The 17,329-nt window shown below is 46.1% G+C and overlaps 1 protein-coding gene across 2 annotated transcripts in view; it reads left to right on the top strand.

The window, feature by feature from the left end:
• mtcl2 (microtubule crosslinking factor 2) overlaps positions 1-17,329 on the top strand; it is an 87,170-nt gene that overhangs the window by 48,020 nt on the left and 21,821 nt on the right. For both annotated transcript variants that reach the window (XM_026155102.1, XM_026155101.1), the window contains exons 5-8: positions 7,060-7,122; positions 9,601-9,768; positions 9,895-10,048; positions 11,001-11,571. In XM_026155102.1, coding sequence (XP_026010887.1) covers positions 7,060-7,122; positions 9,601-9,768; positions 9,895-10,048; positions 11,001-11,571 — 956 coding nt within the window. The remainder of the gene's footprint in view (positions 1-7,059; positions 7,123-9,600; positions 9,769-9,894; positions 10,049-11,000; positions 11,572-17,329) is intronic.

Below are 17,329 nucleotides of genomic sequence, written 5' to 3'. Positions count from 1 at the left end.
CGTTTCATTTTACCATTCAAAGAGTAGAAGAGCAAGAAATGAAGCAAGAAATGAGCAAGTGTGACGAAATGAACGAACAAATGTGTTTGTTTTTCTTCACGCGCTCCCATCGCTCTCTGATGTGTTGCCTAACCATGATGTTTCCAGCATCAAATTTAATGTGCCCAGATCTTGAAATTTCTACTCGAGGCCAGAGTCGCTCTGACAGGTTTTATCACTTCACTTACAAATCATCTTTACTTTGAAGCCAGATGCGGCAGTTTTTGCCGCCCCCCAATTGCTCACTGGAGCTGTAAAATTGGTGTGCAGGATTTTTATGGTAGATCTTCCTATTTTAGAGAGGTGTGGAAAGGTCCCGCTCAATCGAGCCTTTACTGAACCCCACCGATTTGAAGCTGCCACTGACCTCAAGGTTTCTCAAGGCATCTTTTCTTTGCATCTGCTGAGGCCTCAAGGCCAGCCAGGCTTCTTTTATTTACGGTAATATTGGCGATGATACGGGACCTCACTGTGTTCACTTATCTAAAAGAAGAGTAAAGATGTAAAGGTGTGTTCAGCAAACAAATCTCTGTTGGAGGATACATTTAGAGCTGCCCGTCGATACTTCTAGTCAACAAGTCTGTTCATCTTCATTCTTTTCAGTACCAAGATATGTGACAGCAAATGTTCCTGAATTCTTTCTCTGGATCTTATTAAAATATTATCCCTATACTAGTGAAAACCACAAGAAAATTCATACCACTGTGTGTGGCATTTGTGTATGGACAGCAAAGGAAGAATTTCATTGCGCAGAGAAATGCTATTTCTTCTGTACACATGACAATAAACACTTTGAATCTTTGAATCTTGATTCTAAAAATATTGTCTGCACCGTTTACATCTTATTGAAAAAGTGAGAAAAATGGAAACTCAAACTAAAACCATCGAATTGCAGAAATAATTTGTTTATAATATCATAACCTGTAAAACCACCGGTGTGATTGAAAGTTATAAGCAAATTTAGAAAATGGAAATTTAGAAAAGTTGGAGTTCATGGTCATAACCACAGCAGCCAAAGTGGCTTTATGCTTGAAGCGCTCACAGCAAATGGGCTTATTATTTCCTAATTCAGGACTAGCCGGGTGTTGGAACGTTTTCATGAAATGTGTGTTAAGAGGGTGTGAGAGATACTGCAAAGTATGGAGAAACAGTGTGAGCGTGTAGTAATGAGCTGAGCGGGCTGGGGATTGGGAAAACGTTGGTGTTGCTTTCGTATTATCTGTTCTGCTCCGCTGTGCTCGGAGCGGCTTTGCTCTGTGTGCACGCAGTCGGGAAGAGCTGCTTAACGCTGCTTGTGCATCCTAGGAATTAAGCAAAGGGATTTTTCAGCTATAAATATGATGTTGAGATGTGTTCACAACATCACAAGCACACAGTTGTGTTTTGGTGTTGACATTGTTGGATTGTTTCAGTGGGTAAATAGCGAGATTTGAGCAAGATGTGTTAATTTAGCCTGTTTTAGAATGCAAGGCAGTTTATGTCCCCAAAACAGATAAAAAAACAAGATTAATTGCATTTCAAACCTCATTAATGAGCCAATTTAATGATTTGTAGCAGCAAGCGCTGATGATTTGTTGTGTTTTGTTAGCACTAGGAGGGATAGTACTTTCTAATTATCTCCTCCTCTCCCACTTGTCACTCTTCCATTTCTCTGCACCACCATCCATTCTTATCTTGCACACACACACAGACACACACCCGGGTTATGCAACTCGTTATGTGCTGTGTTGTGGCCAGTCTTTGTTCCCGGGTGTGCGGTAGTGATGTCCTGTTCTTTCATGCAGAGACGGCTCCTCTGCCCGAAACAAAGAGAGAGAGAGAGAGTCTGGAGCTTCATCCACTTCAAATAAATCAATTTTCTTTCCAGAAACCTGCGCAATCCCCTTGGCAACCACAAACACACACTTTCACTCAATATTCGAGCAATCTGATCTAAGTTCTACCTTCAGAGTAAATTATTTGCAGCAGTGCATCAGTGACTGAAAGACTCTTGTTTTTCTTCAGACAACAATATTTTTATAAGTGACATAAAAGTTTTGTGATTTAAAATCTGACTTTGCAGCGTTTTGGTGCAGACCTTCTTCAGAATTATGCATAATTATTTATATGTATGCTGTCCATGTCCATGAAATCATTGCTTTGTTTGTGTATCCTGTATCATTATAATAATAACTAACATTGCAACTGACCACGGATGTTATCTGAGCATTCAGTTAGCATTAAATGCTAACCATTTGTTCCAGGAGAGAGTTTTATATAAGCAGAGGATTTATTTTTTTATTTTTTCTCCCCACATTGCAAAGCTATCACATCACAGCCACGTGACTGGTCGGTGCAATGTTGATCCTGGACCAACATTATTACGATAATGCAGACACAACACAACACAGGGATATTAGGCATACCTTTGCTTTGCCGTGTCTACTCGAAAAACAAAATAAAAGGATACCCCTGCATCAAAACTGTTGTGAACTAATCTATGAAATCAGCAAATAGCTTGAAAATGTCACCGTTGGAAAATGTTGGACAGTTGAACAGTGAGTTTGGTAGCCCAGGTTAAGTGTTTGATCCCCACGGATGCCGTGTGTGCAGCCAGCGTACACCTTTAAATCTGTCCATCCGTGTATAGAGGCAGAGAGTGGGACCAGAAAAAAGGCCCTCAGTTTGTGGATGTAAAGACAAAGCTAGACTCCCGTCCTTACAGTCCATTTCTTTCTAGAAGTCCTTTCCTCTCTGCTGTGTCACGCCCAGTGTTTCATGCCCGGTTGGTTTAAGTGAGTCTGTACACTGAAAGCAAATCTGATTTCTTTGCAGTCTCCTCTCTCTCCCCCTCGTTCTCCAGGAGCAGTGTCATGTATTGTCAGTTAACCTGTGTGACGGGCCGTAACCTGACTCGCTGTTAAAACCATTTCCACTCAGAAAGCATGTCAGTTTCTTTCTCTCCAGTCTCTCAAGCTCTCAGCAACAGTAACATCACAATAAAGTCGGTTTTATTTCATTCTTATTCGCTCACATTTTTACATTTTTTGCCCTTTACAGGTGTTGTAATTGCCACATCATGAATTGCAGCGTTGCTTTGTTTAGGTTTTGCCGTTCCTCATTAGCTGCCAAACATTTTAAACATTTTTCATGGCCCTCTTCCAGACTTTCCCAACTTTCCTTCGAGTGTTTGTCTCACTGCGTTTGATCCCACCCTGCTCTGCAGTACCATACGCCATGGCTGGATGAGCTGTGGATCGGATTGGATTGGAAGGAGAAAAGTTTACACTGCTGTGACTCTTCATCCATGACAGAGGAATGACAACATTTCTCTCTTTCACGTTCCCTTTTTCTTCCTCTGCCATTGTTGTTGCTTTCTGTCTCTTTGTCACTGGCCATCTCTTCCTCTTTCCCTCTCTGTCCTGATCTGTTCCCTTTTATCCTGAGGTTCACTCAGGCAATAGTGTTTGACTTTGAAAATCCATCTGTTTGCTCCTCTTTCTGACACTCTCTGGATATGTCATCATTTCCCCCTCACATTTTTGTATCTGTCTCCATCGCCCCTTTCATCAGCATTTCTGCTGCAGAGGATCAACAGTGGGGTTACTGTAAAATAAATCCTGACACAACCTTTGCTGCTGCTGAAAAAGCAGAGGCAGCGGTCAGACGCTATTAAATATGTTATCAGATAACATGGAAGTTGACTTGTTACCGTATCTGCAGCGTAACCGTAGACCTACAGGCTGAGAAACATGAGAAGCAGGCTCAGGCACAGTGTGTGTGCGTTTACATAAAATAATAATGAACATTTCAAAGCATGCTTATGTGAAAATGAGGGTTTGCACATCAAATACACCTGGGTGCCAGGAACAGGAATAGAAATTTGTTAGGTTGTTTTTTATATAGAAGGGTAATGACTGAGGTATAAAAATCCTGCACACAGGTATTTGAGGTATTTCCATCTGTCATAGTTAATGTTAATGTCATTGCATCAATGATCAGCAGAAACATATATATTTACTATATTTAAAAGAACAGCTGCCATCACCATCCTTTTATTCCAGATTCAGACAGTGAAGTTCTCATTTTAGCTGTTAAACTGATAGTTTGGTCAGATTGATGCAGATTGCAGCGAGAAGAACCTCTGACATATCGGTTTATCAGTTTCTGCAATCCAGCCTGTACTGTTTGCTGGTTTTTTTGTTTTCCGTTGTGTAGAGAGTCAGAGGATCACACAGATGACTGACAGTCTGTTGGATTATTGCAAATGTGCAACAGTTTCCTAACATATCAGTTCGTATTCTTTAGAGCTTGTCGTGCTCCTGCCCAGCTCGCTAAAGAATCAGCAGGTAAAGCAGGTTTAAACAAGTCAGGCACACTGGAAAATAACAGATATGCAGACAGGAAATGGACTCAAGTAAATAATAAAATATGCCAGAATTCTCTCTCCTCTTATTGTACACACTGGCTGGCCTGCAGTTACTCTGTGACACTGTATCATATATATTAGGTTGTTCCACAAGATCACTACCTAATGGGACAACTGAATGGACCAGATGTATTGCAAAGAAAGCTATACTTTCCCTGCTGCTGTAATCAATGATGTGTCTCTAAAAGTCTCTAACATCAAAATGTCATTTTGCCTCCCATGTGGGAACAGCAGCCCCTTTTATTTGTCTGGTATAAGAGAAATCCATATCAGAACTCAGCTAGAAGCCAGCTTTAAGTGGCCGTTTACAGAACTGCACTTTTTTGGCCCTTTTCCTCATTGGTCTCACTTTTTAACTCGGGAGATTGCTGCTCACCTTTCCTCAGAAAAGGTTTGAGGAACTATTCATTTGCTGCATTTTCAACTCCAATGACAATTTGTCAGACAGAGCAGCGTTTGCTGTTGCTGGAAATTCGTGGATCGCAGTGATTGCTGCCCAGCTGAAAACCTGATCCAACAGTTCTGACATCTGTTCAACCTCCAGCCATAATCAATGGTTCCATTATCAGGCAGGCCTATCGATCAGTGAGTTCAGAGCTTTTAACCACTGTTTGCACTCGATAATAAAATGGTTATAAAATGGGTTGGGAGAGTAAAATAGGACATGGAAAGATGAAAAATTAAAAATCAGGAAATAGCCCAACGAATGATGAGTCGATCATTTGGAAGAAATAAAAGAGCAGAATGCATAAAAAAAACAGAAAGAAGTGAGACAGATAGATAAATGTCCTTCAGTCTGATGCTTCGCTGCAGTACACCTGGTTATAAGATAACATATTTTGAAATTTCCTCCACTTGATAGTGTCCGCGGAGCATTTTAATAATTCACTTAAAGCCTGGTCATTTGGGGGAAAATTAAAAACACACTGTAGATCTAAAAAATGACCCAAGCAGTAGCATTTGTTTATATATTTATGTCATCCTTTATCACCTTTTTGTTCTATTCATCCCTCCGTTTCTTTCTTTTGTTGTCGGCAGTTCTCATTGCAGAGTAGCTTGTTTCCATGGAAACGGAGTGAGCCAGATGAGCTTGGCTGCTTGCACTGCAGCGTCTGTCCTGTGTGTACATGTGTATGTGTGATGATTGGCTGTAAAGAGAGGGAAGGATGATGATTTATGATAGTCTGATGCACTGGGAAGATAGTTGGACAAACAGTGGATGATGTGTCTGTGTGTCTCTTTATTCTAGCACTTGTACCTCCACCTCACAGCTGTAATTCCACGCTCTTATCAGTGTTGATTCAAGTCTCCACAGAAATGATACACATCACCACTGCAGTGACATCCAAAGCTTAGCCCAAGAGGGAGAGGAAGTGTGTCATATGAAAGAGTGTGTTTGGAATTTCATATTTCTGTGTGTGTGTGTGTGTGTGTGTGTGTGTGTGTGGCTTATAAGGTTCTAGAATGATGTTCAGTGGCAGATTAAGGCTCAGATTTGCTGCTGTACATACAATATTGTATTGTTTGTAAGATAATAAGATGACAAGAAAAGAGCTGCTCAAACAAAGATGGTCTGGATATTTTACCACTTACAGGTACACATCAAGCACAGACAGATAAGAAAAGCATTTAATGACTCTGGTGTGCCCATTCATGGCAGTCACGATGAAATTTAAAAAAAGATAGGTTTTGAGTATTTTAAATATATTTTTCTAATTCTAATGCAGGCCTAAATCTGCCAAAAAGCAGATTTGTATCCAATGTAGCCAATGTCTCATCATCCATTACCTTTTGTACTTTTGAAGATACAACGTCAATGTTTGTGCTGACACCGTTTTTTAAAAAACCAGGAATGACTAATGTCCTTATCCGGTCCACAAGTCTGATTTTGCTCTTTATGTGTGTAAAAAGGGCTTTTTCTCTGTTGTTGCCTTTCACACTTTAAGTCCTTGACATTTATACATTGTGACTGCTCTTGTAGTAGTAGAGAAAACCCAATTTGTTCTACCCATGCATCTTTTTGTGGCAGCAATCTCAGTCCTACCTTTAAGCCTCAATAAACTCTGAATTGGTTTTAAAAGAAAGGGAAAAAAATCATTTGAAAGGAAAACTACACTGCACTATGCTGTAAATGGAATTTTTAATGTCTCTAACTTGGATGTTTTGACATAGGAATCTGAAGAGATTGATTTTGTACAGCTTAAACAAACACAACAGGACATGGTAATTAGTGGACCTAAAAGATGCTCGCAGTCCAATGTGGTCACGTTTGGTCGAAGCCAGGGTAGCTGTTTTTCTGGTGTTTATGTTTAATTTAAGGATTTAAGTCTCCAGACTGCGGCTTCATGCAGTTACACTGACTTAAATCTGTTATTTAGTGATATTAAAGTGCAAAAGAACCCAAAAATGACGTCCCATTTGCTGCACAAAACAATCCTAATCTGTTTTTGTCTTGATGCTGACAGTTGAGATTACCACTTTTTGATGGCCCTAAGTCCCTGCTCTCTCCTCTTCATTTCAGCCTGAGTCCGTTCTTCATTTTATTGAAACAGTTCACAGTCGATATGGTGTCAAGACTTACTAATGAGGCTCTGTGTGTGTCTTTGTTTCAGAACTCCCAGAAGAAACGAGGAGCACGACCCAACAACAAACCTGACAAAAAGCTCGCCGCACAGGTAAGAACCAAGCACGCACACGTCTGTGTTTTCCTCCAGAAGGTTTAACAAATCAATACGAGACACAATGTGTTGCAGCTTGGGACACTTATAGCAGGAGAGCAAGTGGCATGAGAAGTTACGTCTGTAGGTTTCAGGGACGGAGGGAAACCTTTACAGAACTATACCACTCTTTGCGAACACAGAGTATAACTCCTCCAAAAGCATCTGCAAGGCTGTGATATAATACAACTTTCTTTAATAGATAAACACTCATTCAGGATATTTCTATTTCTTACAGCGAAGCTCCATTCCTGCCTGTCCAGACATCCACAGCTAACGATAACAGCTAAAGATATGAAATATAGATATTAAACTGTATCATATTGTGGTGTAGCTTTTAGTGTCAGCATCGCCGCAGGCAACTGTCACCTCTCTGGGAATGTAATCACATGTGCTGCAGGTGGGCTATGACTGTTATTAGCCCTGATCAAGCAGGAAAAACAGAACAGCGCTGAAATAATTATGAAAAGCTGCCCTCCATGAACGTTCCCAGACATAAATCATACCCTGCACTAGAGTATGATATTGTAAAGTGTAACATGCATATGGAACATGCCATGAGGAGTTGTTATGGTCTCATTTTTATGATGACTAATTTTTATGTGGTTAATAATTGAAAACAGGCAAACAAATACATTTGAATGCGGATATTTTAGTCACCACTAGAAAAACCCTAACATCTCCTCCGTACGTCTTATTATTTGTTTCAGTCCAAACCTTCACTTGTGTTTTAAGCTTCAGAATAGACGCTGAATGTGTCAAGTTAGGAAACTTCTCATCCTTTCTGTGTTTTGGCCTTACAACTCATGACTTTGTTGTTTGCGCGTCTCTGCTTATTTTGAGCGATTTCCTCTGGGGATCACACTCTTAGCTATCCAAACGGGCTGCTTGCAGTTTGAAGCAGACAGATCAGCAGTTCCCTTCTTCCTTCTCATCTTTACTCTTCTCCATCTTGTCCTGCAGGTGTTTGTACTTCCTGTAATCCTTATCTACTCAGTTCTTGTTTGCTTGGGGAATACAGCTCAAGTCTCAAGATTACACTTTCAGTCTCTCCTTCCTTTTGATTCTGTAGCTTTTTCCTCCACTGTTTTTGAGTCGATCCCCCCTCATTAATCTTCTGAGTCATTAGAAGAGTTTAAACACCGCCCAAAGAATGTGAAAACAGGGACTAAAGAAGTAAGTGCTGTAGGAGCTCAGGTTTTACACAAGAACAAACTACACAGATGCAGAATAAAAACTCAGCAGGCTAACAAATCACCACAGAAGGTGTTTGCAGTGAAGGTAATTATCTACACCGCCATCTCTCTGGCTGCTAACACAAGCCGGGCCCGGGCTCCCATTCCAAGCCACATACCATAAATGGCTGTAAATTCGCCGGCCCTCGTCGAGCTTAATGTGGTTGGAATCGCTCCACAGGCCGTAAAACAAATACAACCACGGAGCTGCATCTGAGGAATGGCTGCACGGGGTCACCTCAGGTCGACAAGGCTTAGTACTGAGTTTAGGATAACAGCACAGGAAAATTGAATCAGGTTATTATACAGCACTTGTGGTTTTATATAGTTATTTTGAGAGACTATAAAGACCTTGAAAAAGGGACCATAATGTTTCACCATTAGCCAGCATGGCCTTAATGTTGCACTGTCTTGTTTAGTTTTTTTCTTTTTTACCAGCAAGCTGACAGAAATACAGAGCCCAAGATATTAAACTTATCAACATCAGAATATAAACCAGTCCTCAGATGATTCACCTTAACCTCTAATGTCATCCACGTCTCAGTCTGGATGGATCTAAAGGTTGCATTCTGTTCATGAAGTGATCTGACCGGTTCTCTTGTTGTGTGTCTGAGTGTGTCTGCAGCTTTGACTTTGTGTGTGTCACTTCGTTCAGCTCTGTATAACCTCTGTCAAAGCTCGACTGTCTGTCGTCGTTACTCACTGAACCTTATCTACTCTTTTTTTTCTCTCATTTACTTGTCTTCATTCACTTTTCCATTAAAGTTTTTGCATAAATTATACTAATGGAGCATTATTTAATTATCTTTTCGTTATCATGTATTTATTGTAACACATATAACACAGCTTAATAACAGCTAATTATATTTTTATGACTTTCTAATCATATGATGGACTGCCGTTGCATTTTTACAATTACACTGAAAGGTCTGAGGGTGACTCTCAATTATATCTTAGACCCAAACAACCGGTGCCTTTATTAAATGTATGTGATTTAATTATTTTCATCATTTGGTCATATGCACTTTTGAATCTGAATTAATTTTTATTTTTAATGCAGATGATTCGATACTCAAATGACGACACAGCCCTCTGACATTTCCATAATGCGCTTGTATGCATTTTGGTGTCTTTGTGATGCAGCACTTTTTATAGCATCGTCACCTTTGTGCTCTCTTTTCGTCTTGTCCCGTCGCTGCAGGAGGACAGTTCAGACCTGAAATGTCAACTCCACTTTGCCAAAGAGGAATTAGCTCTCATGTGCAAGAAGCTCACCAAACTGGTGAAGGACAGCGAGGCCATGAAGGAGGAGCTGGCCAAGTACAGGTCGCTCTACGGAGACATCAATGCCTCCCTCACTGTGGAGGAGGTGAGGAAACGATGGGGCTCCTTGACAATTTGCTACAGAGACATTTGAGCCAGTTTGCATTATCTAAAATTAAAGCATGAAGAATTAGGAGGTGAATTACTTTTCTCTGCTCATCTCATCTGTAAGGTTGCTGACTCCCCCCACACCCGTGAGGCAGAAATCAGAGTCCACCTAAAGCTGGTCGAGGAGGAGGCTAACCTACTGAGTCGACGCATTGTGGAGCTGGAGGTGGAGAACAGGGGGCTACGGGCTGAGATGGACGACATGAAGGGCCCGCAAGGTGGTTTGTCTCATCGTTTAATTATTCTGTGGTCCATTTTTCATCTGATCTTCCACCTGCTTGGAGGTGGAGATTATCTTAAATCAGCAGGAAACATTTTGTATTTAGAAATCTTACATAGGAAGTGGCTAGATTAGGAAAAAGACATATGCTGGTATGCTGGCTCCTTTCAGTAAATAATGACCTTATATATACTTGTGTCTGTCACATATTGCATAACATTAGCTGAGGCATGCCAAGCCAGATACATGAGCTGATGTTAGCTGATCTCAGTGCTGGCCCACTTCAGTTGTAAACTTTGTAGATATCCAAGCCTCTTTGCAACCCACCTGCACTTTAGCTGCTCCTTGTGAAGGTGTATCTGACTTAAACAACATCATGGGTTTGGGTTTTTTTTGCCTTTTACCTGGTCTGTTTTGTACTCTGGGCTCTCCGTGCTGCTCTCCCTGCCTCAGGCTTTAAATGTATGTGCACAGAAGGGCAGGAAGGTATGCTTTCCCTTAGGCTTTCAAGGGCAGACAGAGCCATACTGCTCATATAAAATACTGCAGATGGATATAACGTTTTCTTTACTGAAGTTGAAAAACTGGATACTAAAGTGATTAAATTCCTGACTAAAGTAAGGCAGATTTTTGTAAAGGCCAACCCAGTGACCTAAAAGCTCAGGCTTATATGTATATTAGGTCCTTAGCTTCTTTATTTAAATTTTTTTCTTTTCATTTTATATTGTTAAATTGCTTTTGAGACTGTTTTGTAAATTCAGTGATTTTGCTGCTGGGATGATAAGATTGATATGTCCTTGTTAGCTGTGTAGTAAAGATGAGGCTAGAGTCAGTAGCCAGTTAGTATACAGTGCAAAGACTCAAGGAAGATACCAAAAGTATGTTATTATTTTTTTTAATTTTTGCCCTTGTTTGTTTTAGCATCTAACTTTTATTGCTTTTCCCCTTAGATGGTCCTCAAGAGCTCAGTGGTGTTGGCGGCGGTCTTGGGGCAGCGCTTGGCCTCACAGCAGGGGCCATGGTGCTTGGCGGCGGGGCTTCATCTGAAAACGTCATGGAGCTCCAGAGACACCTGCAGTTTGTGGAGGAAGAGGCAGAGCTGCTGAGGAGGTCTCTCATTGAGATGGAGGAACAAAATAAACTTCTGATGAACGAGATAAACCGCTATAAATCTGAGCTCCCGCCTCCTGCATCCGCGCTGTCGTCCAACTCATTAATGTCGCTGACAGACGGGATGCTCAACGACAGTCCGGTGCACACGTTACAGGAAGGGTCGGTGCTTATCAGCACTGACACCCCGACTCAGGAGGAGGAGCTCCGACTGGCGACGCTTCAGATTGGAGAACTAAGCGGGAAGGTGAAGAAGCTTCAGTATGAGAATCGCGTGCTTCTGTCCAACCTACAGCGCTGTGATCTGGCTTCCTATCACTCTCCCACCTCTTCATCCTCCTCCTCTTCATTAAGACTGGCTCTGGAGACGGATGCAGAGGCTGGAGACTCAGCTGAGTGCCTCCCCAGCAGGTAATTTCATATTTTCTCTTTTCCTGTTCGGTTTTCAACATTTTTGGGTGGAACTGAGTGGAACTCAAAAATGATCAAGAGAAAGTCACCATCAAAAACCAGATTTGTCATAATATGTCAAGGGTAGTGTCGTGGATGAGAGGAGGAGGACCCAAACGCTGGACTCACAGGCAGGTAGGTGAAGGTGGATGTTTATTGCCGAAGGAGTGAGCAAACAGTACAGAGGGAGGAAATGGCTGGCTGACTGAATGAATGAATGAACTAAGGACTGACTGACTGACTGACTGACTGGACATACAGACGACATCAGACATACATCATTAACATCAATGACACGACAGAGAACTGGTGAAACCGAGGAACTTAAATACACAGGTGGATGATGACAATGATTGGAAACAGGTGAGTACAGGGCTGAACATAATCTGACTAATGACACGGGAGACAAGCTGACACGGGAAAAAACAGGAAGTGAGAACATTAATGTGGCGAACCAAACTGAACATGAACAAACTGAAATCACTGGGTCAACGACCCAGGAACCCTGACAGTACCCCCCCCTCCAAAGGCCGGCACCCGACGGCCAAAAGAGAAAGAAAAAAAACCAGAACAGGGCGGGCGGAGGGGGCCCAGGACGGAGGGACGGAGTCCACACCAAGACAGTTCAGGTGGGCGCCCCCGTGGCCGAGAGGAGACAGTTCAGGTGGGCGTCCACGCGGCCCGTGGCCGAGACGAGACAGTTCAGGTGGGCGTCCACGCGGCCCGTGGCCGAGACGAGACAGTTCAGGGGGCCGACCGTGCGGACGGCAACGGCGACAGCACCGGTCCGGGGGCCGACCGCGCGGAAGGCAACGGCGGCGACGTGGACACAGTTCGGGGGGCCGGCCGTGCGGAAGGCGACGGCGGCCACTCAGGCGAAGAGGGTCTGTGGGCCGCCCACGACGGCGATGGCGCCCGGCCAGTGGCTCAGCCAGCGGTCTAGAAAATGGCCGTTTAGCTCCAAACCCAAACGAGGCTGAAGGCTCTGAGGCTGCAGCAGACGAAGGCTCTGAGGCTGCAGCAGACGAAGGCTCTGAGGCTGCAGCAGACGAAGGCTCTGAGGCTGCCGCAGGCGAAGGCTCTGAGGCTGCCGCAGACGAAGGCTCTGAGGCTGCCGCAGACGAAGGCTCTGAGGCTGCCGCAGACGAAGGCTCTGAGGCTGCAGCAGACGAAGGCTCTGAGGCTGCCGCAGACGAAGGCTCTGAGGCTGCCGCAGACGAAGGCTCTGAGGCTGCCGCAGACGAAGGCTCTGAGGCTGCCGCAGACGAAGGCTCTGAGGCTGAGGCCGGGCCGGGCGTGGGTGCAGCTGAGGCCGGGCCGGGCGTGGGTGCAGCTGAGGCCGGGCCGGGCGTGGGTGCAGCTGAGGCCGGGCCGGGCGTGGGTGCAGCTGAGGCCGGGCCGGGCGATGCAGGCGCGGAGGCCTCTGGCCGGAGACAGGCAGGGCCAGTAGGCGCGGAGGCCCCTGGCTGAGGAGCGGCCGGGCCAGCGGGTGCGGAAACCCCTGGCTGAGGAGCGGCCGGGCCAGCGGGTGTGGAAACCCCTGGCTGAGGAGCAGGAAGGCTCACAGCTGGCTCTGGGTGCTGTGGCTGCAGGTCCGGGAACTGGACGGGATGGTGGACAGGTGACTGGGAAACAGGAGGCGACTGGACTACAGGGCACTGGGTGGCAGACTGGACTACAGAAGAGTGGAGGACAGGTGGAGACTGGACTACAGGTGACTGGAGGACAGGTGGAGACTGGACTACAGGTGACTGGAGGACAGGTGGAGACTGAGCTACAGGTGACTGGAGGACAGGTGGAGACTGAGCTACAGGTGACTGGAGGACAGGTGGAGACTGAGCTACAGGTGACTGGAGGACAGGTGGAGACTGAGCTACAGGTGGCTGAACTGACTGGAGGGCAGCAGGAGACTGGACAGCAGGTGAGGGAACCGATTGGACTAAGGAGACTGACGGATAAACAGAGGCCGGTGAGGCTAATGGCTGAGCTAAAGAGTGAGCTAGTGACGGAGATAACATTACGGCTTGGGCTCGTAAGGCTGGTGCCTGGGCAGGGGACAGTTCAGCTAGTCTAACCAGTGATACTGCGAGGGCGTGAAAAGCTGGATCAGGAGGTGGATGAAAGGGTGAAGTAGTAGGTGGACCAGTTAGCTCTTCCAAGCCTCCAGGGAGGTCAAGCTGGGTTCTGGCTGCCCTCAGCCTGGGCGCTGGGACAGGCACAGAAGGTGGCTGGACACCAGTCACCCCCACCCGAGAAACAGGAGCGGGTGTGGAGGTAGACTGGGTCGCAGCTGCCCTCCTCCTGGGAGCTGGCACTGGAGTGGGTGTAGGCTGACTGATAGGAGTGGAAATAACGACTGGGTGAGCGACACTGACAGGTCTATCGGGTTGTATTCTGGTCTTTCTGCCACCACTATTTACAGTTTTTGACTGAACAGTCTTTGGGGAGCCAGAGCAGAAAAAGTCTTCCCAGTCCACATCATCCTCAAGGAGGGAAACTCCCCATGAATCAGAAAAGAGTCTGTTGTGTGTTTTAAGTGGATAATCAGATGAGGGGTGTGGAAAACAGTCACTGGAACTCACCACCGGGAGTTGCTGAACAGAGTCCGTTTTATGGCGGCGTGTGCGCCGCTTTCCCCGGGAAGAGGAAGCGGGCCGGGTAAACGGCTGAGCCTCTGGCGCGGTAGCCTCCGCTGAGCAGAGATGGGAGGTGTAGCCGCCGTGCCGTGGCGAGGCGGAAAGGCTGGAGAGTGAAAAGGCTGGCGGGCGAGCGAGGAGCGAAGCGGCGGGAGAGCGAGCGGCCGAAGCTTGGGCTGTGACGCCCACTCTCCGCGGCGAATGCTCCGGTGCAGCTGAGGCAGCAGGTGGGGGAACGTGGCGTCTCCGAGTCCCGCCCAGAGCCAGGCGAGTCCCCTCGAAGACGCGCTCTCTCTCCGCGAAGAGCCGCTGTTTTCCCCGAAGCCCCTCCGTCCAGCGAAGGAGCGCTGCCTCCTGCCGCTCGAAAAGTTCAGGGTCCGCTGGGTCCACAACGCGGGGTCGTGTCATTCTGTCAAGGGTAGTGTCGTGGATGAGAGGAGGAGGACCCAAACGCTGGACTCACAGGCAGGTAGGTGAAGGTGGATGTTTATTGCCGAAGGAGTGAGCAAACAGTACAGAGGGAGGAAATGGCTGGCTGACTGAATGAATGAATGAACTAAGGACTGACTGACTGACTGACTGACTGGACATACAGACGACATCAGACATACATCATTAACATCAATGACACGACAGAGAACTGGTGAAACCGAGGAACTTAAATACACAGGTGGATGATGACAATGATTGGAAACAGGTGAGTACAGGGCTGAACATAATCTGACTAATGACACGGGAGACAAGCTGACACGGGAAAAAACAGGAAGTGAGAACATTAATGTGGCGAACCAAACTGAACATGAACAAACTGAAATCACTGGGTCAACGACCCAGGAACCCTGACATAATACAGCCATCAAACTGGGCCTCAGTCTGATAACAAGACTTAGGCCCCATCCCAGCCTCCACACTTACAGTACAGATTCACAGATTTTGAGTCACGTTTTCTTTCAATTGTGAGGTCTCCCTCCCTCTTCCCGCTCCACCACAACCACCCACACATGCAGGGCCTTGGAGTAGGGGTATGTCACCAGGGTGCAGAGGAGGCTACCCCCCCCCCCCCCCCCCCCCCCCGTCCCCTTCTGGCTGCCTCTGCCTCAATTTTATCCCACAACTTAGACATTCACATTACTCACACTCTCATTACACATACATATAGGATCTTGGGGGTGGGCACGATACACGGAGTCCAAAGTACCATCAGGGTGTACACCCCACCCCTGGCATCGTTGCCCACCTCTCAATTTTAAATACACGTAGACATTGAGGGCTAGCAGGAGGGACCATGCTCTTACCTGCTGCTCTCTGGCAGGTAGCTCCAAGCCCTCCTGGGTTTTAAATGCACCTTAGAACACACATGCATCAACATTACAATGAGCGGGTGGAGGGAGGTTCGGAGTCTTCTCTCACCCCCGTTCTCTGCGACCTGCTGGAGCAGGGGGGCTAGGAGGAGGAGTTGGCCGTCCGACTGCGGTCTGGAGTGTGGAGCCTTCCTGCTGCTGCGGAGTCGGGGCGGTCTGCCTCCCCCCACCGCAGGGAAAAGGGAAACACCACCTGGGTCTGGGTGCAGTTCCCCCCTCCAGGGGCAAGGGCACCTAGACCCGGTTTGTAGAGTACGCTTGGGGAGTGTGATCGTGTGTACAACGTCTCTTTATGTCTGTCTCCACGTTGGTTGAGTGTGGAGTAAGTGCATATGAGAGCATGAGGGTGGGAATGGATGTTTGTATCTGTGTGTGCCTGTATGTCTGTGTCTATATGTCAGGTTGGGTGTCGGGCGCCACCTCTCTGGGGACATCTCAGGCCCTCCAAGGTTTGGAGGCCTATCTCCCCCTACCACCACTTCCCCTGCCAGTGGCGGACTCCCTCAGACATCGGTGCATTGGTGGTTCTTTGTGTCCGGGGATGGGCGTCCAGGTACACACCGGCTCACTCCTTGGCGGCCGCTTATCGGGGCCTGGAGCCTGGGGCTCGCTCGGGCCACTTCGGAGGTGGGGTGCCCCCGGCCTCTCGGCCTGGGGCTCGGTCACTCAGGCGCAGCTGGCTGCCGGCGGAGCTCACGGGCGCGTCACTGCAACTCCCCCTGGCTTCTGCTCCGCGGCTGCTGAGTGAGCCCTCATCTGGGACTCTCCTCAGCTCTTTCTGGGACAGTGGCGCGGCTGCCCCTCTGTTGGTCTTCCTTGGTCTCTTGTGTTCTGGGGGCCTCTGGATGTCTGGAGTTTTGATCTCCTCCATACCTGCTTCATGCCCTGGAGGACGGGGCTGTGGCCCCCCCCACACCCTCTAGCAGATTATTACATGAAGGAACCTTTTAAAAAAACAAAAAACAAGCGCGTCCATGCTCACAGGTGTACACACGGGTGATCACACCCACAAACTACACCCTTTTTGGCTCCTACCTCAAAGCACACTGTGTTCTGTTGATCTTATGTGCTGCACAATAATGTTTAACATTTAGTATTTACTGTCATATTCCCATATATCATTGTGATGTTGTTTATTCTATTACTCTTGTTCTCTTCTGCTTGCTTTCTTTTTTCTTTCTCAGCAGGTGATCCAGGTGATTGATATATGCATTTTTTTTTCTCTGCCCGTTCTGTTGGTTTATGTTTTTTGCCCTTCTCCCCGTCCCTCTTCTCAGCTGTTTCTCTTTCCCTCTTTCTTTCTCCCCTTCTTTCCCCCAGTCAAGTCTGTCCCGTATTCAGTAAGTGAAAATAAAATAAACAATAAAAGGTGAATCAAATGGACCATTACGGCAAGGCTGGGATGGTCAGTTTGGTAAAGTAAATCCGTTGGGCATCTTTCTTTGCCTTTAGACAACAATTCTGATGGCAAAAGAGCCAAACGGGACAGGCCAAAAAAAAAAAGAAAAAAAAAAAAAAAGAAATTGTGAGGTCTTAAGGGTGTCCCACTGTGAAAATAACATGCAAAAAAACTCTAAAGTTGACTTTTTGAGTCTTTTATTTAATTTCAGTAAATCTGCATTTCTGCAAATTTTACCTAAATGGAATTACACAAATTTCATAACATTGTGGCGAAACACGGGGTTCCTGATCGTAATTATAGACGAGCAGACATAATGATAA

This window comes from Astatotilapia calliptera, chromosome 20, assembly GCF_900246225.1.
Source record: "Astatotilapia calliptera chromosome 20, fAstCal1.2, whole genome shotgun sequence".
NCBI classification, from domain to species: Eukaryota; Metazoa; Chordata; class Actinopteri; order Cichliformes; family Cichlidae; genus Astatotilapia; species Astatotilapia calliptera.
Note: the sequence above shows the minus strand (reverse complement) of the source record. Positions and strands in the feature narration are given on the sequence as shown.